A 27613-nucleotide genomic window follows, 5' to 3' on the forward strand; every position below is an offset into this window, starting at 1 on the left:
AGCCTCAGAGTTAAAATCAATGTTCATGACTTAAAATGGAGAGCATCTGTCTTCTAGATTTGAAGTGCAACGCCTTCAGAAAGTTTCAGTGTGCTACACTGAATACAAAGTAAACTGGGATTTGTAGTTGACAACTAACACAGAATATCTTATGATGAAAATTTAATAACACTTTTTTTTTTTTTAATAAAAAGATAGAAAAAATAAAATTTTCCCATTAAAATAGAGACATTTTGTGGCTGAAATTATAACTTCCACTCTTCTTAGATGTGTTTTTGTTTACTTGTAAAATCTTCCTTTAGTGATTTTTTTTAACTGTTGAAAATGTGCAGTTTTTCTCCACCTCAATAGGGAGCCTCTGTGAACAGCTATCTTCAACTCACTGCAGAGACTTTGAATGGGATTCATTCAAGCCTGTGTTTTTTTGGATCGACCACTCAACCACTTACACATTCTAGCCCTGAAGCTACTCTATTCTGTATTATGACTAGTCCTCATGTACTTCTTAAACGGGGAGCTGTACTACACACTGAGCTGTAGCCTCTTATTCCAGCATACAACTTTGCTGTCATCAAATATCTGTCTTCTCTTGATCCGTTATGGTTTTCTCAATATGAATAGACAACTGAGTGGTGTCATCTCACATTGCCCTGGATAAGAGACATCTGCCAAATGTTGCAAATAGCATAAATTAGACATTTCGTCTGTTGAGAAGTAAACAGGCTCTCAAGTCTGTCACAGCCATGAATGTTTGAACGGTGATGTTGCAGAGGGACGTTTTGAAGTTTTGGGATTACTGTTTACGCCTGCTGTGGCAATTACTGGAGCTATGTATGAACGTCAATCAGGGACACAGGATCCAAAATTATCTCTTTGATTTAAAAAAAAAAAATGGACACAGTAAAAGAAGTGACCCTAGTATCCTGTGAGAAAAAAAAGAAGATAAGACTTGTGAGTTATGATATTGGTGTAATCGATGGCCTTGGAATAAAAAATGGAGAATCTGTGCTTTTATTTGAATTGTCAGTGACGTGGTATCACAGCCTGAGACAAGAGCAATGAAGGCATTGTTTCTTATAATATATAATGTATGTGATGTTCCCAGTAGCTGTACCCATGTAGCTGTTTCATTACAGCTAAAAAGTCTCAATTTGTTGTTTGTTAATTATAATAATTTTGCCTCATGCTTTTAGACTCTTTCATCTGCGATTTTGCAGCCTCCATGCTGCTGGCGTGTGACCTCTTTTCCAGTTGTTACTTCATGGCTATTTCACAGCCCAGTGTTGTCCTTTTGTTAAAATGTTGTACCACATCAAAGGAGTTCTGACTTTTGCTCTCTTCTTGATCTGTCTCCTGACCAAGGCAGGGACTTTTTTTTTCTTTTTTGCTCAGTTTGTTTGCACGGCTGGTATAAGAAGACACTGTATGGCTGTAGTTTTTTCCCTAATGAAGCTGCCTGCTGTGCAACTTTTGTTTCTGACGTTTGGTTCTCTCTGAATCTTACACTCCTTTGGACCATGTCTGCGGTTGCTCTACCCTGACACTGCTTTCGCTGTCATCTGTGAGACCATCATATATTTTATGTTTCCTTTTAAACCACGTCCAGCCATTTGAAGCTGCAGAGAATCTAAAAAACACTTAAGGCAAAGTGAATGCAAAGTTGACTGCAAGTCTTTGAATAATTATCACTTCAAAACACTTCATCTTATCATTTTTAATTCATTTGTAAACAACTATAAATAAACCAAGAAAAAAAAACTTTAACATTTATGGGTTACTTGTGTAGATCACAAACAAAAACATCCTAATTTAATTCAATTGATGTTAAGGGGATTGTGTCTTTCCAAAGTGGTTAGTGAAGAAAACCCTCAGAACTGTGTTATATCACCCTGATCAGGAAGAAAATAATGAAAACCCCTGCAGAGTAGTGAATCTTTCTGGGTTTTTTTTAGTATTTTTAGCCTTTTCTTTTTTATCTCAGCTGCCGGGAGCTATACCGACCTTTTCTCCCTTCAGCAGTACTTGCTATTGGATTTTCTTGATTTGCCATACTTTTAAATGTGTCACATCGAGATCGTTGACTAATAGAATATCTTGTTTTCTTGCCATTTGGGATGATTCATCCAATTATATCCCCAAACAGCTCACAGGGCCTAATGTCAAACGTCATTAGTCCCTGTTAGCGATAATTTTCCCCACTCTGTAATTACCCCTCATGTAGAGGCTTTTGTTGTCTTGATTACTGTGCCCTTTGCAAAGTTTGCTCCATTCTGGCCAAACCTACACGCACACACTCACACACACTCTCACACACACACACACACACACACACACACACACACACACTCACACACACACACACACTCGTGCTTTGGTTATTGTGAATATGGCCTCTGGGCCAGAGCATCTGTGTGAAGTGAGTGTTCTTTATTACTAGTTATTATTTATGGTGAATTGGCCACAAAGCAGGCAAAACTACCGCAGAGAGATGCAGAACAACCACAAAAATGTGCAAAATAACCAAAAGGAGCTGCAAACACCATCCCAAACTGCATGAAGTACCCACAGAGAGTGCAAACAACAACCCACTAGAGCAAAACATCTGCAAAGAGACAACTACAAAGGGATGTAAAATGATCACAAAGAGGTGCAAAGTGATCACAAAAAGACACAAATAGACTACAGGGGCAACATTACGACAAGCAGACACATAACAACCACAAAGAGCTGCAAAACAACACTAAGCAAATACAAAATGACCCCTCAGATGTTACATGACTGTGCCCTGAGGCCTTTTGTCTAATTATGTATCTATGCATGTACTGTACTGTACAGTACTGTAGACATGCTTGGTGTTGTTGTGAGACAAAAGAAGTCAAATGTTGTCTTTTTGAAATACCTTAAGACAGAGGCTCACTGATACACACACAGGAGTGGAGTGATGGAGGACAAAATGTCGCATTTTGCTCTTATATGTTGTGTTCCTATCTGGGTCTGTGGTATAATTAACATTCACAGTCTGTCACACCACAGTCCACAGTGACTTGTTCTCATTGAAAAGTTCACAAGGTACTTCTTTACTGCCACAGCCTACGGATTAGTTGCCATGGAAACAAAGCTGTCAGAAGTCAGGAGGAATACGTTACCCGATACTTAAATTTGCTTCCTTCGGTGGAGGAAACGTTACGGAAAAGTTTGAAGAGTGTTGTTGACAGAGGCTCGGTGGTTCTCAGGGACTCAGGCGCGATTTCTGAGAGGTGTGTTGGTAAAACTTCCACATAATATCCTCCTCCTGCCCATCCAGCTCTTGCTCTCTGGACTCATTCATAATGTTTACTTCTTATATTCTGGCATAAATTTTCTACAACTAATATGTGGCGATTCACTCGTCAAGAGCTTAAAAAACAAACTGTTTAATGTTGAAAACAGACAGAAAAAACACAAACAGAAAGTCATAGCCCTCGCATTAATAACCTGATAATTCCTTCATGAATTATTCATGAAGAGAAGCTTCAGTATGTTTGCTTTATCTGTCCAGGCTGTAGTATCATTTCTGACATGACCTTGAATTGTTTGCATATTACTAACTCCTACCAGTCTGTTAAGAATTTATTCTGCAGCTCTTATTCATTAGTGCTTCAGAAGAATAGCTAATAATGCTGCATATTGTGTCTGGTATTCATAACAAAAGGTAATACAACACATCCTGTCGTGTACTGTTAAATGGAAATACGTGTTAGCACCTTCCCTTTTGTTATAACAGGGAGTCTTATTAACAGAGGGCAGCTTGACTGTTTTCCAGTGTCTTGACTTGTTTCGACACCTGTGGTTAGAGTTGACACAGCCGAGACTCTTTACTCCCCGTTGATAATGGTTATACTGGAGCGACTGGGGAGCCCGCTCGCAGTTTTTGAGGTTGGCCACAGGGGGCTAAATGAGCCATTTAGTGAGTCTGTGGTGAGCAGAGCTGCATGACTGCCCTGTGTACATGCTCAGGGAGGACTGAAAATCTAAATCTAACGTCATAAAAATACATCTTTGTGAAATATGTATTTAAATGTTGTTATTTATTGGTGTGCAGTTTCTCTAGGAGACTTTAGATGACACTTAGTAATTTAAAGGAGAGAGAAACAACACTGATTTGGTCCAAAAACATGTTTTCCTGTGTAGTCAAAGCCGGACATAGTTTATTCCTCTGTGCATCTTTCCTATAATCTTTCTTTTTTCTTGAGAATTTCTTGATAATTCTGCCTCTTCAGGAGCAAAAGTGTTTTAAAGGGTTACAGGTAAAAATGGTTGGAACTACAGCCACATACCTCCATAGTTGTTCAAAAACCATTAAAAACACATCAGTGAGCCACTCTGTGGTGGGTAACAAGTTCCCTCATGTCTATGAACACAGCCACTATAGTTTATTTTGAGTCAATCTCACATACAGTGTCCTGCTGCTGTAAATTCTCGGCAGAGCACCAAATGGTGCTGCTGAAAATAGTCCTTAATAAATGTACCTTTCGCTCCTGTTTGTGCCCTTTTTAAGATCAAATACATATTTGTGATCTGTTCACAAAGATTTTCAAACAGACTTGAAGCTGATTGCCACAAACACAGTGGAAGTGCAGAAGTACTGAGAGACAAACCCTGTTGGTTTAGTTTTTTTTTCTACTGGACTTGTTGACCATAAGAAAAATACGAAACAATGAATAAAGCTTCATCCTCAGGAAATGAAAGATTTTAGGAGAGAAAGAAGTGAATCAAATTTTATGAAAAACAGCACACCCCAGCCCATGTGACCTGCTCGATACACAACAAGGCTTTACTTCTCATCATCAGTTTAAACAACTGACAATCTCAACAAAAGTTTCACAAATGCGGTGCTTGCTTTTATAATTTCTCTTATTTAATTTCTCCTCATAGCATATTGACGTAAATCAGCGCGCGCCACAGCACGGTACCGCTGACACCTAACAATTTGACGGATGGATCATTTCATTTCATTCAAAGCGAGCCGCCTACCTTCACATTCATAATGAAGCATTCCTGTCTCACCACATAACAATAGCACAACTTACAGTTGTGTTGATAATTGGCTGCGGAGGCATTCTGTGCATTCGAAAGAAAGCCAAACAATATCTATGATGACCAGTTTTTCAAGGTGTGCCAGATAGCAACAGTTATTACAATAGCTTCTGATTACTAGTTATCAAGGAAAAACAGTGTGTGAATGATTAAACAACAGGAGGTACATATGAAAGCCAGTTTGATGGTTTTTTTTATTTTTTTTATTCATGGTCATATTTGTAGTTGAAAGAACACCTACGCAGGAAAGCATGGCAACCAATCAACTGCTTGGTGCATGGTAACGAACTCCTTTCAAGAAAGTGATCCTGTTCAGTGAAATATTTGCACGTTTGGTAATAAATAGTTTTTATGCGACTGTGATAAATCACAGTGGACAGTTGAGTAGTGTTCTGAGTAGTGTGGATTTCTACTGAGGCACACAGATGGTTGGGTCAGCAGCATGAATCCATGGACCCAACCTTCCTTGCCATTTCAACAGTCCAAGCTCAGTTATCTCAAACTGGTTCTATGAACATGACAGGTCAGTGAAGGTCAGTGGTCTCCCGAACCATTAGATCTGAATCCTGTAAACACCTTCAGTATGTGGTAGAGCAGGAGCTTGGCAGCATGAATGCGCAGCTGGCAAATCTGCAGACATGATGTGATGTGATCATGTCAACATGGAGCAGAATCTCAAAATTTTGTCAATTAATGCATGTTCAGTCAGCTACATAACAGTTACGTCTGGCAGCCATTGTTATTATTTAGTAATTAATTAACTAAAATGACTAGTTTGTGTGGTGCCACCCATTTTAATTTAGACCTCCACTAAGTAAACACACATTATAACTAGGCTAAATTTAAACTTATGAACAGTTGGTACAACCAGTGCAGTAAAAAAAAAACATTTCAAAAGCTGAACATCTCCTGCAATCCTGGTGGTAAAATGAGAGAAACATTAGATTCCTTGACTTGGAGTCCTTCCTTTTGCAAAAATGTTCTTGTTAGTTGAAATGAACAATATTACTGATGAATTACACCAGTTAGCCAAACAAGGGGCTCATCAAGCTGTCAAGTAGCACCTCAGACCTAGAAATGATAGCATCCACTCAGCAAGCCATACAAAATACAAAACACAGTTTGTTACTGTGCTAGTATAAAGGTTTTACATGTAAAATGTAACACATCATTTTCTTTATTTAAGGAACTATTTGTTAGTATTTTAGTTAGTATCAGAAAGTGACGACACTGTCCAACTGGTTAGCATGCTAACTTCAGTACGAGAAAATAAATGATAGAAATAGAAGCAAAACAAGTTGCTTGCTCTCAAGTGGTGGGAACTTGAGACAACCATTGGCGAGTGAAGGAATGAAGTTTGATGAACTTGAAACTTTTGAAACAAATTTAATGCTCTAGCAAAACTTACAAATAGCTCCTATAAAGATCCATCGGAGATGACTTAATTTGACTGCGAACAGTCTGGATACAGACTACAAATTCAGAGATAGAGGGAAAAGAGTAGACTATTATTTGTGTCACCCCTGTCAGAATCAAACTTGGGATGGTGCAGTTGTATGGTGTGCATTTTAGCCACTTAGCAACCAGGACACACAATTGCATGTTATTTTTCTTATATCATGATTGTGAACAACCATGACAGCATCCCTAAAAGACGGATCAACATAGTGGGGCTTTTTTAATTTACAGAGCGTGATCATGCATTTTCAATGGCTACCGTCACTCAGGTTTGGATCCTGTGTGAACAGCACACTGGCCAGCAACAACACTGCCATTTTATATGTTTTTTTCTCTATGAGGATTCAATGTCATCATTCTGCCCTTTGTGTAACGTCACCATAGAAACACAATCAAATAGTTACCAAAGGACTACCAATTTATGGCTAGCCCTAAAAATTTTACAGTGACTGTGAGCTTAGCCATTGTTTATCTGAACAGGTTTTTAGCTTGGCCCTTTATTCCAGCACCCTTACAAAACATCACCACAAAAGGGATTCATTAAAATAAAATGCTTTGTGTCATCATTTTGCAGTCACTGAATTGCAGGTCTCCTGTTAGTATTAAATCCATTTCAGCCTCGTCAGTTTTATAATAGAAGTTGCTCAAGGTAACCGTGTCCTGCACCACAGACCAGAGTGACTTGGTTTATTTCAATACTTTCAAACAAAAATGCACGTTTGATCCATATTGTGATTTTAACATTATCACACATTTCCAGCTCTGCTCTCTGCAGCCTGTCAGGTAAAATACAGCAACATCTGACTGCCCTTGGGACTTAGACTGGAGCATGTTGTACTGTACTGTGTTTAAACACTATTGAAGCCTCAGGAGAACATGATGGACCGAGGTCCTTGAGGAAAGATGGAGCTCACACACATGCCTACACAAATACACACTAATGTGGCTTGCCAAGTTGTTTCATGTCTGCTCCAGGGACTTTATCACTGGTTATCTCTCTGGTGCTCTCTGTCTCCTGGATCAAGCGGGTCTGCCTACACACAGCCACCTGTCTGAACACTCCTCTGATGAGATTACTCACACTGGGATTTCTGCTGTGTTTTTTTGTGCATCCGTTTTGATGTGATACTCTCGTAATGCTGTGAATGAGGGAGGACAGATGTCTCTGCATGGATGCTGCTGTGTGTAGAAAAATTAAACAGTGGATTCATTTGAAATGCTATGCCTGTTTATGACTATATACTCTGTGATTTCAAGGAAATTATACAACAGTGACTGGAGTAAATGCTAATTATTAGATTCAGCGCATTATAAACACATTCTGCTAAATTAATATGTTCAGTCACCACACAAAGAAAATCACTGCATCTCATTATGCCTCAGAACCATTTGTTAAACAGACAGATGTTCTTAGACATAAAATGATGAGCATGTCTATTAATCTTCATACTTATACCACAATTTAAAAGATACTGATGAGTAAAATTCTTTTTGAAAACCCACACGCACCCATATGCAATGTGGATTTAAGCACTTAAGAATCCATTATGTTCTCATTGTGATAACAGCGGGACTGAATTTACTTGTAGTGAACATAATCTGTGTAATAAGCAATGCTGGAGGGACAATCAAAGACTCAGTTTGGGAGGCAAAGTTACATTTCAGACATCATTTTATGTATTTCAGCCTGAAAAGCGAGACAGCAAATCAGATTTAAACTACTGATCTAATAGCCAACACAGTTTTAAAGAAATGCTTCTCAGTCTGGCTGCATAAATCAGATTTCAGACTACCCCGTGTGTGTGGGCATGCACGGCATTGAAATGAGACAATCCAATTTGCTTTACACTGAACACAATTGGATACAGTGTCTAGGCAGACTTGTGAAGTAAACCTTTAAAACAACACCACCTGCGAATAAGTATTACTAAAAGAGGATCTTGTTAAAACCAGATTTTTTTTTTTTTTGTATAATCTGAGAGTGGGAGTCATGTACTGTATGTACGAGCCTGTCAACTACCTGTCTTGATGTCAATACAGCGGGGGTGGTTTGCACATGTTTCATAGCCATTTTTTACATATGTGAGATGTATGCTTAAGTCTGTAAAATGGATGGATACATTTACAGCAACCTCCCGCTGTGTCTCTTTCTCCCAGGGGGGATCTTTCTTGCCTTCATGTCCATAAATACATGTCTGCACAGGCAGCATATTTGTCTGTTCTTGGGCAGCGTTTGATTGGCAAGCAGGGTAATAACCTTCCCACTAGAACGGATTAGCATCAGAATGCAAATCACAGATTTGACACATATGCATACATCATGTTTGCAGGTGCAGAGGTTTTCATCCTGGCTGTTCAGAGGTGTGGGGCAGAGATCAGAATCGGTCATGAAGCTGCCGACACCCCATATGGCAGAAAGGTCTGATGAATTAATGGAGATAGTGATGAAGATGAATATATGGAGGTATTTATAGCTGTAAATTACCATTTTGCGCGAGGTCTGAAATATTTTCAGACATGGCGGCGGCATTTTCCACAGGCTGACTGATGCTGCATCTGGATGTTATTTCCTTGTCAATTTGTAAAGTGGAAAAAATGATTAAGTCAGAGATACTGGTTGTTTGCTTCAGTGTGATCATAAGCTATGGGTAATTATATCACATGGACTGGACTAATGAGAAAGCCACAAGGTGTAAATAATGGAAGCCAGTCATTCACCGTTTTGTCTTGATAACAGCTTGGATCACTAGTCTGCTGCCATTATTTACACACACAATGACATGGACATATTAACCATTAACCTGGTGCGTAGTCTGCCAGCATATGTGCTGAAGTTACATCTTATAAAGTAATGTATTCATTTACTCTAACTAGGGCTGCCTTATAAAAGTCAGTGAGTCAATGCATCAGAGTCAGTTTTTTTTAATGCATCACTGTACACAAAACAATAAAAGTCCAACAGCATAACAGGCTTTAAACTATACCGATAAAATCTAATCTCAAAATAACCTAAACACAAAATGAACTGTGATGGATGGACAGGGGTTGAAAATAGAGGGTTCAGAGCTCTTGTCTCTTGGCTGATGCGATACTCTCAGCTCTGTTGCTGTCTGCAGCACAATGCTTCACTGTGGACATGTTTTCTTTAGCTGAACTTGAACCTAACCCTAACCACAGAGGGAGGTGTTACGGCAAACACAACTGTAATGGGAGCAAAACACTATCTGAGGGGGGAGCAGACACAAGATCGGGCAGGAGAGATGCTCCTGGGTGCACTCAGATTTTTACTGAGCAATGACCAGGACACACGCTTACTTCCTCTGCCTGTGTGTAAATGTGATATTCACAGAGGGTTTCTTGGCAGGGACCAGTAACCTCCTGAAGTCAGAAACAGAAACTTGTATTTTTACCAGCCACAACAGTGTGTTGCTGGTATTATTTTCACCTTGAGAATCTGTGTGTGTGTCATCATGGTGAAATGTGAAATATGCGTGTCTGTTTGTCTGTGGACAGATTTTGTCACAGCAGTAGCATCACAACTGTGCAAGATGCAGTCACGACACTGTAGTTCAGATCAAACTGAAGGGCAGGTTTGAAGATGGCGTGGTCCAACCCATGACTACTGAGTACACATGGGTCAGGACGTCAACATTGATGAGCCTTGCAGCTGGTGATGGTCTCTAGTTTACGCTTTGGTTTTTTTGTTATGATTGAACAAACCAAGTACAACACATTACTCAGTGAGCTTCAGAGGTGCTGGTAGGTGACGCCAGGCTAGCTGTTTCTACCTGTGTCCGTCTAAGCTAAGCTGACCTAAGATAAGCTAAGCTAACTGTTTTCTGGCTGAAGCTTTCCTTAAATTAAATGGACAGTTATGACAGTGGTAACGACACGCATATAATTCTTGGCAAAAAAAATGTATTTCACAAAATGCTAACTATTTCATGACAATCAAACAACATAATGTCAATACAGTGCAAACGGTCAGGTCCACAGTAAACAAAGAAAAAAGATGTGTTGACACAAATTTAAGATGCTTTTAAGAAGTTTTTCTACTATTATGATTATTATATAATCATAATATAACCCCTTCACCAATCACTGATGCACATACGACTACAAAGTTGTGATATATTAGCTCCTTTTTCTGTAACTTTCAGTTAGTTTTCTTCTCTTTGTCTTTGCAGTTTGTGTTTCACACAGTTTTGCTGTTACTTTCCAAACGGTTTCCCTTGATATATTATAATATTGCAGTTTATTTTTACTGATGCAACTGCAGTTTGGTCACAGCTGTTTTGACCAGTTGGAGCTCATTTGTAAATCAATGTGTTGATTACCAGACCTCTTTTAAAGCCCATGAATTCTGCTTATTAGCACTAATGTTGACTTACCTATTTAGCAAAATTTAATAGTGATTAGGTTATATTTAAAAGTAGATTCAAAGCCCTGTTTAGAGTATTTTTCTGCCCCCTGGGGCTGTGTGATTGTCACAAATAATGCACAATGCTGCTTTGCCCCTGAAAAACAAGGGACAAAACAGCTCTACATGCAGCAAGTAAAATGTATGAATATTTAAAGACTCTTTGCTCTTAATATTTAACTATTATATTATATTTAACCTGTGTTTGAGTTAGTTTTTGTATAGTAATCACAAGCTGACAGGCCTTTAAATCTACATTAAGAATTATGGTCATGGATATAATCAGATACTTTATTAAAGCTACATCTATGCACTGTTTCTCGTGCTGAGACATACACTTGCTGATAACACCTTTAAACCTAATTAGTCTTTTTGTCTGTGGAGGCAGGCTGTGCTATAAAAATTGTATAAATAATTAAAGTTCAATTTCCTCAGTTCACCTTCCTTGATGATAGGTAATTTGCCTTTCAGCTGTGCGAACCAGCTCAAAAACATATGTTAAAGATGCACTTTTATCCTTTCTCACCCAGACTGGGTGTCTGACTGATCCCACCACCTGCTGCTACTGAACGCACAACAACAGCGACACAAAAAAGACAAACAGTTCAGATCGCAGTTTCCTTCTATGTTTTTATTTAGGTCAACAAATCCTATGAAAAGATCAAAAGCAACAGTTTGTTAATGCATTCCTCAATAACTTGTGACTACTTCATCTGTGACAGAGTAGAGGAGAGTAAAGGAAATCTGTCTGTATTAAAAAACCAAAAAAACTTAAGTAGGCATTTGATGAAAATGATGAGTAATTTCCTAAATCAGCTGGACATTGTATTATTTTATGCTACTCAAACTGAGAAGATTGCATTGTTGGGGACTAACTTCAGCCGTGGATTAAGACGGAGGAGAAGCAGACAGACAGTGTATTTGGGATTAAAGTAAACTACAGTGACCATGTTCATTGTTAGACGGGATCATGTCAACCATGTTTTTGGTCAACAATAGAGCTCTAAGGTACAGAGGGATAAAATGTGTCAGGCTTCAGCTACGCAGGCATTGGATCAAAACAATCCCAAGGTCATCCTACTAGCATTTTCTGGAGACTTCAACCGTATCAAGTGATTTGAGTTGGCTCTGTTGACATGCGAGCTCAGAGGCTGTTATGATTTTATCCATGACACTTTAAACCTGCATTAACTGATTTCTTTTGGCCACTTGAAGGCAGTAGAAACGAGCTGTGACCTCAGCAGTGACATATCAGCTTTCATTAAATGTTTTTTTTGGCAGAAGCTATTTTGGATAGATGCAAAATTAGAAAATAACACAATTTAAAACTGACATATGTGCTATATAAGTATAGTTAAAGTCAGGTGATAATCCGATTGAGCACATACCTGCTCTTCTCAGCTGGCTGTTATGCTGCTCAGTTTGCTGCTCTGTTTACTTGCACTGTCAGTTTAATCTTTGATTTGCTGAGCAATCCCAATATTACCTCTTTCTCTTTGACTCCTGCTGCTTTCATGTTTGGTAATCACCTCTGAAAGATGCTGGAGATCCTGAAAGACTTGTTCTTAACCAGGTACCATCCCCTTGAATAACACACACAGAAAACAAAGGCTAGCAGTTAGCCATATTTTCTAAGAACCACTCCACAATAAATCCATGATTATTTTTAACAGCAGTTTGATTTATAACAGTATCTCACGGCAGGTGAGCATCAAGATGTTTCATCTCAAGTTTTTCTTTAAAACAGGCAGACGTTCGAATAAATAATCCACTGCATTCATGGTGACCATAACTGTTGTCTTTTTTAAGAAGAAATGCCAATATCTGCCAGCTACAAGCAAATAACGGCAACAGTGCTTGGCAAACAGCCCAGGAGCAAAGGGGAATCAGCCCTACTTGGCACCAAATTTATACCATAGTTTTCACTGACAGAGGCTTTCAGTAAGTGTTTTGTTGTTTTCTCCCACTTAGGGCACCTGAACATTTGTTGGGCTATCTTCATATCACCTATAGACCTCTCAAACCAAACACAATTTAAACACAATTTTAAAACTATTTTATCTTATCTTTAACTATTTATTTATGGGATACAGCAGTGAGGACTGCTGTATCCCATCACACACCAGGGTGAGTTATAACAATGACAAACCCTGGTTCACAGCTAAGCTCAGTCAGCTCAGGAGGCAAAAGGAGGAAGCTTTCAGGAGTGGGGACAGGGACAAGTTTAAAGAGTCCAAGTACAGGTTTAGCAAGGCGGTGAGAGAAGCTAAACGACTGTACTCTGAGAAACTTCAGCTCCAGTTCTCAGCCAATGACTCTGCTTCTGTCTGGAAAGGGCTCAGAAAGATCACAAACTACAAACCTAAACCCCCCCACTCCATTAATGACTTCCGTCTGGCCAACGATCTGAATGAGTTCTACTGCCGCTTTGAAAGACAGTGGGACAAGCCTGACACTAACCTCCACATCAGAGCCACATCAGAACCCCCCTCCTCCCCTACCAAAGGAACGTCTCTCTCTATCCTGGAGAGAGATGTCAACAGGCTTTTTAAGAAGCAGAACCCCCGCAAAGCAGCCGGTCCTGACTCTGTCTCTCCATCATCCCTGAAGCACTGTGCTGATCAGCTGTCTCCGGTGTTCACGGACATCTTCAACACCTCACTGGAGACCTGCCACGTGCCAGCCTGCTTCAAATCCTCCACCATCATCCCTGTCCCCAAAAAACCAAGGCCCACAGGACTAAATGACTACAGACCCATTGCCCTGACCTCTGTGGTCATGAAATCATTTGAGCGCCTTGTCCTGTCCCATCTCAAATCCATCACTGACCCACTCCTGGACCCCCTGCAGTTCGCCTACAGAGCCAACAGGTCTGTAGACGACGCCGTCAACATGGCTCTCCACTTCATCCTCCAGCACCTGGACTCCTCAGGGACCTATGCCAGGATCCTGTTTGTGGACTTCAGCTCTGCCTTCAACACCATCATCCCGGCTCTGCTGCAGGACAAGCTCTCCCAGCTGAGCGTGCCTGACTCCACCTGCAGGTGGATCACCGACTTCCTGTCTGACAGGAGGCAGCACGTGAAGCTAGGAAAGCACGTGTCTGACTCCCAGACCATCAGCACTGGATCCCCGCAAGGCTGCGTTCTTTCTCCTCTGCTCTTCTCCCTGTACACCAACACCTGCACCTCCAGCCATCAGTCTGTCAAGCTCCTGAAGTTTGCAGACGACACCACTCTCATTGGACTCATCTCTGATGGCGATGAGTCTGCCTACAGGTGGGAGACTGACCGTCTGGTGACCTGGTGCAGGCAGAACAACCTAGAGCTAAACGCTCTGAAGACAGTGGAAATGATAGTGGACTTCAGGAAGAGCCCAGCCCCACCCACCCCCATCTCCCCCGTGGCTACCGTGGAGCATTTTCGCTTCTTGGGAACCACCATCACACAGGATCTCAAATGGGAGCTAAACATCAGCTCCCTCATCAAAAAAGCTCAGCAGAGGACGTATTTCCTGAGGCAATTGAAGAAGTTCAACCTGCCAAGGACTATGATGGTGAACTTCTACACCTCCATCATTGAGTCCATCCTCACCTCCTCCATCACCATCTGGTACGCTGCTGCCACGGAGAGGGACAATAACAGACTGCAGCGTATCATCCACCCTGCTGAGAAGGTGATTGGCTGCAATCTTCCGTCCCTCCAGGACCTGTACGCCTCAAGGACTCTGAGGCGTGCAGGGAAGATTGTAGCTGACTCCTCCCACCCTGGACACAAACTCTTTGAGACACTCCCCTCTGGCAGGAGGCTGCGGTCCTTCAGGACCAAAACCTCTCGCCACAAAAATAGCTTCTTCCCATCTGCTATTAGCCTCATCAACAAGGCTAGAGAGCCCCACTGTTGCTGATCAATTGCACCAATCACCAGAAAAAATTCCTTGTATGTGAAAACATACTTGGCAATAAAACTGATTCTGATTATGATTCTGATTCTAGACACTGACCTTCAAGCAGACTTAATCAATATCAAATGACAATGTGAAACAATGTGACACTATGAAAGACGTCGCTTGTGGTGATGAGCCTACAGAGAATCTCCAGCTGAATCTCCAGCTCAAGTTGGCTTTACAGAGCTTTATAGTGGCTCATTGTTTTGCAGACCAGTCTGTAAATTGTCTGTTACGGTTAAGTCTCACTGCTAATAATGTCATTTTCTCAACCTCAGCAGTTTTTCACTAAAAAAGCTCTAAAAAGCCACTGTACACAACCTTCTCAGCAGCAAACAGCAGACAAACACAATTCGAAAGCTGAAGCGGCAGATATTTCTCTCAGGAGTTGCTAAAGACAAAAAACAGAGCTAAAACAGACTGAATATCAGACCTACATTCCCCAGGTGGCCAGAGACATGACTCCAAATGAACAATAATGTTGCTCCATAACTGCTGGACGGGTAAATAAGAAACTGTTTGCTAACAGGTTCATCATATCAACTACAAAGGTGATGTTATGTCAATGTTGTGCTCACAGCTTATGTACGCTGCCTCCAAGTGGTCAGAAATTGAATAATGGTAAACAACAGCAACAAGTAAGTTTGTTTTTTTTTTTACATCAGACATTAATACTGAATCTCTAAGTTACTCAGAACCACTGAAACCACAGTTTTCTGCTGCCAGCAGGTGAAAAAGTCGCTGTGGCTGGAAAACAATGAGCTGAAAGATGGTGAAGGGCTTCAGGGGAACTGCAGATTCAGTTGATTATTCTTCATCACTGCAAGCAACTCCTTCCACATTACACAGTCATTTGATCAGATGTCAGAATAAATGTTATGATAAAAGCAGCTTCGAGGATGTTTTGGTTGAAAGCTCTGTAAAAAGCCACTAAGTTTATCTGAAATTAAGATTGTTTTGTCAAACTATTATTTCCAAGCTCAAGAATAAATGTCTTTTTCTGAAGCAAAATATGAAATATCACCGGTCTTATCCATTAGACAGTGCATGACCTTTGCTGTGTTAGCTGTTGGGACTGTGGGTGGACAGGTCAGCAGAGAGCATTTTCTACTTAAGGCCCTGAAACTAACCAGCTTCACGACAGCTAACATCCAACAATAGCTGGGTATTTATTTTCCTTGATACACAAATTTATGTAGAATTGTCTTTATTCTTCTTTGCACAATCAATGCAGGTAGGTGTGGGGCCATTCTTTCTTGACACCCACATCCATACTCTTTGCATGTACATCATCTCTGTTTGGCTCTGAGTGTGGCGTGCTGCGTAATTACATGTTAGACAGATGCCTATGAACAATAGGTGGCTCACAGGCTTTTCATGGTTATTTAATTGTTTTATGTCCTCTCATATAAAATCCTCTTGTTGAATTAAAATATTAATTAAATCTGTTAGTCAACAACAGTAATTAACGCTGAATCATATACACAAAGGTATTAAGTCACCACATTTAACTAATGGTGACCAATGTGTGATGCATTCATTTTTCATTCTGGGGCTTTGTGGATTTATATTATTCATTCATGATGGTTAATGTGTGCGTTCATTTTTAAATCAGTGTTTAATTTACAATGTTAGCCATTTGGGAACAATATCAGGATGTTTTTGTAAGCTTCACAGCTCTCCTCTCACTGATCGATATCAGTGCAACCTGACCTAACAGTGGTGTGACTCTTGAGAGAGAAATGTCAGTCTGTTAGTTAATTGGTCCAAAATTAAATATCTTGACAAATAATGGATGAGCTGTCATGAAATTTGGTGCAGACATTTATGGTTCTCAGTGGTGGGAGAAGTATTCAGATCATGTTGGATATGTTTAGCGCACAAAATAACACCTCACTGCTTATTAATTGCCCTGTAAGACATTAGGACCTTTACAGCTTAACCTGAAATTTGGTGCACTTGTGGACGAGAAGCGAGGGAATAACCAAATGTAAAATGTGCATTTGATGACATATATTTTAATGGATATGAATAAATTAAAGTAATTTATGATAACACATTTAATGATGCATAAATGTCTTCAGGTCAGGCCATTAGCAGTACTTCTGTGATGCTTACAGGAGAAGTTACTAAGCATTAAATAGAGGTGTGTAAAATCAGGTGGAGATGGGCCCAAAATAGCTACTACAGAAAAAGACTAAGTTAAAGTAGCAGTATGAAAAAATCTAAGAAATACTGAATTACACGTAAATGCTGTGCATTTAAAATTGTACCTATGCAAAACTTAGTTTCATATGACTGGGTCTTTGTATTTGATGCATTAACAAATGAGAGTTACTAAAATGTTGCAGTAAGTTATGAAGCGTATTTATTAAACTATTATCAAACATATATTTTGTATGTAAAATATGAATTTGAAAAATAACTTGTGACTGTAACTGTTCAAGAGATGACGTGTAGAAAAAAGTAAAATATTTGTGCAGTAGCTCAAGTAGCTTAATATAGACATACAGTAGGTACAGTACTTAAGTTAATGTACTTAGCTACTTTCCACCGCTGACGGTCCACAGTGGCTGAAGCTTAATTTGGTGATCTTTAAGTTAAATTCACTTTACCTTCTGACAAGAAGAAACAATCAACATATGATGTTTTCCTACTGTATAAAGCTCCCATTCTCTCAATCATTATCTCCTGATAACATCTCATTATCTCAGGATAACAAAAATTTGTTTTCTCCTAATAATACGTCATTATCTTGAGATAACGAGCTTTTTTATCTCAAGATAACGGGATTAAAAAATATATTTGCGAGTATGGCCTTTCTTGGCTTCCATAGGATATTTCTACATTGTTGTCTGACTATGAAATGTGTCCTGCTTTCGGGTCATGTTTGAAAAGGAGAACTTAATCTCAACTGGACTTCCTGATCAAAGACAGTTAACTGTATAAGAACGATATTTGCATGTGTTTCTCAAGCATCCATTTTCTTGCCAGGCAAACAGTACACAGCACTACCTCTCAGCCATGATTTCAGTCCGGAATACAGTACATCCACAGATAAATGCACTTTTCTGTTCTGTTGTCACTGTGCATCAGAATTACTAAACCAACTAAAAATGTAGTGTTATCTAATATTTAAATAATGAATGTTATACAAAGGATTGTTTCTAAAACCCCATGTTATATCATCCCTTTGCGTTTGGAAGACACCGAGACTAACAATTGATATAATATGCTGTTACAATATCTTTTATTATACTGCATTACCATTTCCACTGCAAGACTTTTACATAATTCATTTCTTATTTCATCTTGTATTTGCTTCTTTATTCATTCTGCAATGCTGGTTTCAGTTTTTACCAAGCACGTCTGTATCTTGATGCATCTATTTGTGTTTTATTGTCCATAAAGCTCCATTTTATCAGCAAAGCGCATCTCAAGTCCATCATGTTTTGGCTCAATTGGGTAAAACATGTTTATTTCCCACCAGGGCTGTTGTTATTAGTCTTCATGGCTTGGATTCCTCAATGATATTTGGCGTCATGCCGTTGTGAAAATGTACCTTTCAGTCAGCTTCATCTGCCACACACACGGCTGTGATTTTGGAAAGTGATGTCCTGACGGCACCTGAGCCCAGCAAATCACCGTCACAATGTGAGATTCTGCTCTGGACATCATTCATGACGCAGAAAATATCACAAACTGTTGCACAGACTTAAACTGAAGTAACACTTGTAAGGAATATTAAGGTGCCTTCAGGGTATATACTGTATGCTATGCAAGACTTGATAAATGATAAAGCTTTAAGATGAAGATGTTTAATGCCTGGAGGAAGCACGTTGACATGGTAAGATTCAAACTACAGCGCTGTTTCACCAGTGCAGTAGAAACAACACATTATGATAGATTCTTTCTCAGTGCTAAAAAATATCTGCACTTGAGATACAAGGGATTTTTGAGGCACAAAAGGCATAAATTGAGGCCTAAAAAACCCCAACAAAATCTTATTATTATTATATCAAACAAGTATATTGGCAAAAGTTGAGTTATGATCAAGAAAAAACTGTTTATCACTAGATAACATGATGATTAAAATGCGATATTCAGACTGATTCATAACCTTCGCATGATGTCTAAGGAGAAAACATGTTGCCTTAAAAGAAGCACATAAAGTCTTTAACTTCCTAAAAAAGCATCAAGTAAAAAGCATGAATTGGGATGATTTTTCTAAGGTTGCATAAGCAGAAATTCTACCAGACAAACAGCTCTAAATAATTTGGCAGTCTTTTGGAAGGCCATTCTCATGTCATATGCTCATATTGCTTCTCTGTGTGTACTGCAGTTATCCTTGTAGCCTATTTTGTCATTTAGTAGAGATATTCATGTGAGACTCATATTCCAGCTTTAAACAAGGGAAACCAAGCCAGCCTCCTACCCCTTTATGGCTGCATGGAGACCAGAGTGCAGCACAGCGCACTTTGCGAATCAGACTGAGCACATCAGTCCATTTACGTCCTTGTTTCCATCACAGCGAGTCATGAAGTACTTTAATATGTGCCCCTAACTGTAAACGTTCTGTCTTAAAAGAGATTAATTACATCATGTTGTGCATCACGTTTCCTTGCTGCAGCCAAAACCTTTTTTTTCCCCATCTGTGTATTTGTACATGCTGAGGACATCAAAGCCGATGCTACCCCCAGGGTGCCACTGCATACTTAGTTTGTGTGTTGGTTTGTGTGTGTGTGCATGTGTGTGTGTGTGTGTGTGTGTGTGTGTGTGTGTGTGTGTGTGTGTGTGTGCACATGGAATATATATTTTTTAAATCAGGGCTTGAGTTGTGTTTATTTAGCCATGGATGTGTTAGGTTAGGGGATAACATGAACGACTAGGTGTAAGACGTTTTGCTTTGTGGCGTCACAGTGTGTTAATGATAGTCTTTTTACAATTGTAATGAGTTCAGTGCTGCATAATTCATCCTAGTATGTATATTTTATGGAAGTGACAGCAGATTGCTCCAATTACTGGCCTAATTGACACATAAGTACGAACCACATGCTGTATAAATACAGCAGATATTCCCTGTGTATTGTGATACGTCAGTATGGATCATATATGAACACGTTCAGTGTGGGGGACGGGTTTGTTTACATTTGTAGGGCGAACATGACTTAGGTGTTCCTGGTAAAACTTCAGCTGCAGACACAATGCCTGATCGTGGAAAAGGTGCAGAACATTTGTAGAAATATCAAAAAATCCAGTTTTAATGCTCAGCTGAGGAGGAAAAGTTTGTGTTTTGAGAAAAGCAAAATGCAACAAAATGCAATGAAGTGAATAAAGTGAATAAATCCTTACATACATGAAGCATGTGGCTTAAACGTCCTCTGATGCTCCTGCTCCAGTAAAAGAAAAGAAAAATGGAGCGACGGGTGAACTGAAATGTTCCTTAAATAACTACATGAAATAAAAAGAAACTGCATATTGCCATCATATTTTTCACTCTCCGAGGTTTGACCGGTGCTCTTTTAATTAACCTGTGTCATCTTGTTGTCCCTCTTCTGCAATTTAATAGCACCCAGCTGGAAAATTAGTGCAGTGAGTCACAACAATCCAACCCCCAATATTAACATAATGGTAGATCACAGAAACACAAATAATTTTGCATTTACTGTCGCTGACCATCTCACAATTCTGTTAAAATCTGCACTGTATGTGGATGGAAACCCAGCTAGTCAGAAACATGCTTTTTGCTGCACTCACTGCTGTGTAGCTCTTTGCAAGACGATCAGTACAATAATTCCAACAAGACAAAACAAAAACAAACAAACAAACGAACGACACTGATTAAATGCAGTATATGCTGGCCAGTTATAGTTATTTGTTGACAATTAAAAGCAAGTCATGCTGTTTCAATAGATGCTGTCGGTTCTTCACAGTCAGGGAATTTGTTGACCCGATCTGCTGCACTGTTAGCAGTGCTATTGCTAGCTAGCTCGGCCATGCATCTATTTGTTCAGTGTAACAACAACAATTTTAACAACTTCCCAAACACCACTGAAGTATTAAGCATTTACATAAAAATAAAGTCAAAGTTTTGGAGTCAGTACTGACTTAATAAACACCATTTACCATGAGCACATGGATGTTGTGGGCAGAGAGGTTACAGCTTGAGAGCTGACAAGTGCATGCATAGATTTTGTAAAGGAAGAAGAAATGCACTGACACCTCCTTTGCCACTTCACGCTTGTCACTGTGGGAATGTTCCTTAGCAAACGGTGTGAAAATCAGGCACTACATCCTTTCACCTACAATTTATGTGACTTTTTTCTACACAGACTCCAGTTTTGTTTGTATATGTGTAATTTGGGAGGTAAGGGACACACAAAAGACGCTCCCAGAAATCACTGACATTTTTTCAAAACTGGTAAAACTCTAATTTTTGCTTCACTGCATCACATTTTTTTTATACCACAAACCATTTTTTTGTAAAAGCCATTGTGGACCTGGAACCTCCAGATGAATTTTTAATATTCCTGTGTTGCCTGTAATTATTGTTGCTCAGCATTGAACATCACAAAGGCTTCAAATTCAAATAGAAAGTCCTTAAGATACTAATTTACCTAGTTGAATGGTAGCTAGCCCAGAAGGGATGTTGGAACATTAGCACTGTACTTTTAAAAGGCTGTATGCTGCATCACAGCTATTATCATCTACTGTTCATTACTAACCACTTTTAAAATCTTTGGACAAAGACCTTTTCGTAGACAATGTCCAAAATCTTTCTTATCATTTTGACATTGCATCATGTTAAGTAAAGTCTTTGAGAGAAAGCACTGTTAGACCAAACAGTCATGCATGCTCTTCTCCACAACGTCAGTCAGTCACTGAGTCACATTCACTCTCCTGGGCTGCCACCTCTGTGGTCAGACAGAAACACACGCAGGACACAAAACAGAAATCCATTAAATACTTGATGCAGCCATGAACAAAGTCAGTACCTTTGCAGCTTTGAAGCATCCCTGTGGACTCATAAAGCCACTGACCCAGATGGCAACTAGGTTGTGGAGAGCATGTAATTATTTTGTGAGAATATCAGCAGCAGCAGTGCGCACTTGCCAGTATGTTTGTACAGAGTCACACTTTAGCTGTTGTGTTGTAGTGTGGAAATATGTGCCGAGTGCAGCTACATGGATACTGTATTACCAAAGTCCAGGTCCAAAGGGAGAGAGGGAGAGAGGAACATGACTGAAGCCAAGTGTGCAGAGAGCAGCCTGGGTTGTGCGCAAGAACAACCTCTGCATGTGGAATGAGTTCCAGGCAGGAGGCAGAGAGGAGAGGAGGAGGAAGCACTAGCGCAAGTGCAGCAGGCTTCTCAGCACTGGTATGTTAACAACACACCAGGTTTTGTGTGTGAGTGTGTGTGTGTGTGTGTGTGTGCGTGTGTGTGTTATCTGGTAGATGGTAGGGCATGATTGGCGTGTGCACGAGGGAGGATGGGGCTCCAAGACACTGATTGGTTGTGCTTCCTCCTGGGGTGTGGCCAGAATATGAATGACTGCTCCAGCCCTTCGCGCTGCCAGGTTTAGGGGCAGTTACCGAGGAGGGATGGGGTGTGTGAGATTGTGCGCGTGGAGGGGAGAGCATCGGAGCTCGTGAAAGAAGGGAGGAAAGAAAAAGGGAAGGGGGGGGGACTGAGAGAGAAAGAGAACAGGAGCTTGTGAAGAGAAAGAGGGAGGGAGCTTCAGGCAGCGAGGCTGGACTACCGCTCAAACACTGCAGTCTTTCTTTTGCTTCTCTGAGGAAGCTGTCTTTCTTTTCTCCCTGCCTGTCTGTCTCTCCTTCCTCTCTTGCTGCTTGGCCATGACCCCCCGGTGGACACCTTGATCTCCTTGCCCGCGTAGAGAAGAGGAGAGAAACGTTGTAGCGGAGGAGGGAGAGAAGAGAAGAGGGGACAGCGCACACTTTGCCTCACTGATGAGAGTCTGGAAATTAATTAAACGCCGTCAGCACAGAGGAGGGAGTGCAGAGAGGGGCTCAGAGTGAGGTGCAGGAAGAGAATAAGAGAGAGTTGAAGAGGGTGATTTGCTAGATGTGTGGAGATTAGGCTGTGGGGAGAGCTGGAACAACCCCTTCACACTTTTCAGAGACAAATAGGACAAGTTAGGGCAGAGGCAAAATAAGCAAGGAAGAAATCGTGCAAGGCAGGAATTCAACAGGGATACTAATTTGAGAAGCCAAAGAATGGTCCGCTCACACGCAATATTCATCTTTTCATGCTTCTTTTCAATCTTCCTCTCACGTTCATAACACCATCCTTCCCTCCCATCTCCTTTTCTTGTTTAGCTCTTTCTCGTTTTCTTTTTTTTCTTTTTTTTTTTTGCATGTCAGCAAAAGTACATCCACTGCCACAACCACATGCTGAACACTCAGACACGGCTTGAGCGTAGCATTTCATTCTCAGTGGATGTGTGATCTATTACTGAGTAAAAGAAGCTGATTGGCCGAAGCAGGGGTGCTATTACCTCCCGGCGGAGAGCACCTGCTCGGGAATTTCTCATGAGACCAGGTAGGACGTTTCTGGAGCATTTTGCCAACCCTGAGCAGCTGGAGAAGTCGAGTCGAAGCCCTCCAGTCGTTTACCTGATTGAACCATTGTGAGATGAAACTGCAAACCAAACCATCTTATCTCTAAAGACCATGACACCTGTGCTTGAGGGATTACAGAGAGGGAAACAGGGTTGTACAGATGTGCATGTGTGTGTTGGGATTATGTTCTAAATACACAGAATTACACAGGCATTGCAGCAGGATTATGCAAACTCTCCTGCCGAATATAGTGGCACTATAGGATTAAACAGAGGGACTCAAGTCAAGTGAATGGCAGTACATTATCTTCCACAGATTAACTCTGATCAAAGTGTGATCACACAGGGGTTATAATTAAATCAGCAGCTCCAGGCTTCGTACTTATTTTGAGCTAAACTAGGGGAACAGGTAGAAACATTAGTGAACTCATCTCTCAGCCCTCAATGGAATAACTTCTGTCCCTCACAGTGGACTTTGTTCAGAGCTGAAGCACACAGAGTGACTACTGAAGACTTATACAGCTCTCATAATGAGACGCTCGAGCACAGATGAGACTCCGTACCGGCGTAGTCCATCTTTGGACAGTAAGCCTGACACGCCACCCTTCACTTCTGGGTTCCACCGCTTCAGTGGAGAGTTTGAGTATAAGCGGCCGCCGTTTGCGTTCGGCTTCCACACGACAAAGGGGCCGCAAACATCCAAGGGGCGCTACGCACAGGGAAAGAAGTATGTGGTGTTTTACCTGGACCTCTCCTTCATATTCCTCCTAGAACTGCGCCGCTGCAGGATGGCCGAGGGTTGCATGATGGCCCTGCGATATGGGATGGTCTTCTTCAATCTGCTCTTCTGGGTGAGTCTTTTATCACACATTTCTCCGTCTCTGAGCGTGTGTGAGTTTTAGGGGATGTTTGTTTTGCTTTCTTTATCTTTATGCATTTTTTGGTTTCTCTGTTTTGCATATTTTTCTTATTTTGTTTAGAGGGAGCTCTGTTATGTGTATCTGTGCAACCAGAGTGATGTGAGAGGAGTGAGGTGGGGGGAGTGTGAAAGAGACAGATCATGCATTTAGATCATGTGTACAAAGCCCACTGTGTGGGTGAGCCAAGCCTTCTCTGTTCCCTATACAGTTCTTTGAGTGTGGGTGTGCACTGCATTGTTTGCTGAGTTAAGCTTTGGCATATTTAGAGCTTGTATTGTGTGTATACTAGTTAATCACAGTGTTACAACTGTGCTGTAATTCTTCACCTAGCTCTGCCTCTGCTTCACCCTCCTCTCCACATAACAGCGCTTCGCAGCCCATCAAGGCGCCTGCTGTCGATCTGCTCTATCTCGCTGATCGTATCTGTTTGCCGTGGGGATGTTGGAGCTTCGCTGTCTGTCTGCCTCTGTCAGTCCCACTCCGGTCGCCCCACAACAGATCACTTTCATTTACACTGTGAAGCCTGTCATGCTCCCCAGCAGTGCTTCACATTTAAAGAGCTGGATCTTGTGCCACAGACTCTCACTGCGAAATCCGTTGGAAGGGTGTTGAAGGGACGCTGGCCTCTGTGGTTACCTTTCTGGGATTACTTTGATTTGTCGTGTTTCTGTTCTTATTGGTAACGATGAGACTGAGAACGCTGAAATTCAATCTAGTTGCCAAGATGCAATCTCCCTCAAGGAATGAGTGACCTCTTCACCCCCTCATCTTCTGTTGGCTATAAACTGCTGTCAAAGGGGGATCGCAGCACTTGTTATTGGCGCAATGCAAGTGTGTGTGTGTGTGTGTGTGTGTGTGTGTGTGTGTGTGTGTGCATGCATGCCTCCGTGCACGCTTGTGTGTGTGTGTGTGTTTTGCTGCTGGGGATAAATAATGACCATTTGACCACGATGAGCTCACAGCCTTCTCTCTCTGAAAAGCCAATCATGTTATGATCCTCCAGGTAAGAACAGAGGAGCTCTTCCAATATAAAGCTTGTCTTTGAAAATAATGCATCTGAGTCATAGTGGGAGCTGACGGCTAATGTCAGACCTCAATGTCACCAGCCATCTCAACTGCAATTTACAAGCTGTTACATATCAGCTGGTTCACCCAGATCCAGTTTTATGTCTCATTCAAAAAGGCTTTTAAGGGAGTTGACTTCACAGGCTTTAAATGTGACCTCAATATTCTGCAGACAATAGATTGGATGGGATGGCGCTTATTGAGCCCGACAGTCAACACAGATTATATGAGCATCGACCCATTCAAAGTATATATTTGATTTGAACTTTACTTTCACTCTCAGAGTGACATAGCATGTGAGAGTTTACATCGTGTGGAAAAGAGGACCACAGAAGGTATTTTCATCAGCTCTTACTTGTATAGGTTTATTTTTATCACTGAGATTCCCAACTTCACCTGTTCAACTGTTAATAAGCTCTTACAAAGTTTCTGTGGTTGGGCTCTCTTCTGAAATAAACTTTAATTAGTCCAAAACCTCAGAGGTGCCTTGAAATCCACTGCAATTGTGATTTCGAAAGAGGTGAGAGGTGAGTGGCAGTAACAGATTGTGTTTAGATGTTTTACTTTTACATACATCAGATATGGTCGATGCGACTCTGGCATGTTTAGACCAATCTTGAAGTGGACTGGAGGGCAGTGAAGCAGTTTTTGTGGACAGTCAGTCAGACTCCTGGTGAGAAGTTGGTCTGGTAGGGAAACTGCATATTTTTCAAAATAAGAAGAAAGTCGAGTGGTTGGTGCTGATTTTTCATTTCACTAAATTACTACACTACAGTACACTCACACTGGATTACAAAGAATGACAGTAGCCTCTTGAGAGCAATGCTCGACTGATTTTGTAATGGATGGTGATCACTGTTCTTTGTGGTCTATTGATTCTATATTAAAGTTGTCGAGCTTTAACTTTGACATTTTTTTTTTTATCCCATTTCTCCAACAAGTGCTCCAACTTGAACGTTTTTTCAACCCTCTGATAGGAGTGTCTCCTGAAACAGCGCCCCTACAGTGGTAGTCGTACTGGACCTCGGTTGTCACGGTTACAATAATAAACATGTGGACTACACTGAGAGCAGTGTACCTGCCGTCGTCACCATGGTTACTGTAATAATGGTCATGGCTTGGTTAGGTTTAGAAAAAGATTGTGATTTGGGTAAAAATAAGTACTTTCTCAACATAAGACGATCTTTGTTGTCATGGTTACAAAAATAATAACGTTAATTATTTGCGTGGTCATGGATAATAGAACCAACATAAACTGCTACTTTCACATGGGAATCAAACACCACTCTCCTGCGTCACAGTCCTGTGACACAACCTCCTGACGTGGACTTTGTTACTCTGTCACTGCACCTCTCCCTTTGCTCCTGTCATAATTACTACGGCCACTAGATGTCGCCTAGCAACAAAACGTAACCATGTGTCATAATAACCTGCTGCACAAAATGACCTACAGGTTCGGTTTTCACAGGAGGACAGTCTCCATTCACCCCCACAATGATTTCAGTATGCAGGAGCCAACCAACATGCAGCAAGGACAAAACGAGGACACAGAGCGAGGAAAACACATTTTACAAGAGATGGAGATTCAGCAAAACACTGCCCTGGATGAGGGCTGTCGCACAACATGTGACTGCCGCGTGTAAGGGAGCACTCGTTTCTGACAGTGTTCACGCAGCTCTGTGTGAGATGAAAGAGAAACTTCTTAGTCACAGTAGACTTGACACTGTTTGGCATTTATTTCTGATAAACTAAAATTAAACTCAGTAGTCTAGTTCAGACAATTGAGTCTCTTGTCTTATCTTAATACAATTAGTCAATCAGTTGAATAGTTGTCAGAGAATTAATTCTGCTTTTATCTTTATAAATGTCTTTGAGGTTTGTTGCCTCTGGCTCTGGGAACTTGTGATTGGTATTTTTTAAAAACTGTTTTCATCATTTATCAGTGTAAATGATTAATTTACAGGCAAAGACAGGAATATACATTCAAATTCTTTTTTTCAGATTATAAAGCCCAACATATGAGTGATTCTGTCTGATAAACTTTTCCAGTTTTCTATTAATGGATGTAGAAATGCCCTCAAAAATCCATCTGCATATTGATACTTGTGTCCACCAATCTTCAGACCGGTCATTGCGAAGAGCAGCTT

At 40.7% G+C, this 27613-nt stretch overlaps 1 protein-coding gene across 4 annotated transcripts in view; it reads left to right on the plus strand.

Annotated features, from left to right (window-relative positions):
• The window catches only part of tspan4a (tetraspanin 4a), a 133275-nt gene that overhangs the window by 4713 nt on the left and 100949 nt on the right, over positions 1 to 27613 (plus strand). For 2 of the 4 annotated variants that reach the window (XM_071489261.1, XM_071489262.1), the window contains exon 2: positions 24253 to 24332. In XM_071489261.1, the coding sequence (XP_071345362.1) occupies positions 24270 to 24332 (63 nt within the window). In that variant the 5' untranslated portion in view covers positions 24253 to 24269. The other 2 variants (XM_071489260.1, XM_071489259.1) reach the window with 2 other exon arrangements.

This window comes from Trachinotus anak, unplaced genomic scaffold (assembly GCF_046630095.1).
Source record: "Trachinotus anak isolate AG129_WGS33_773 ecotype Australia unplaced genomic scaffold, CSIRO_AGI_Tana_v1 ptg000011l, whole genome shotgun sequence".
Lineage (NCBI taxonomy): Eukaryota > Metazoa > Chordata > Actinopteri > Carangiformes > Carangidae > Trachinotus > Trachinotus anak.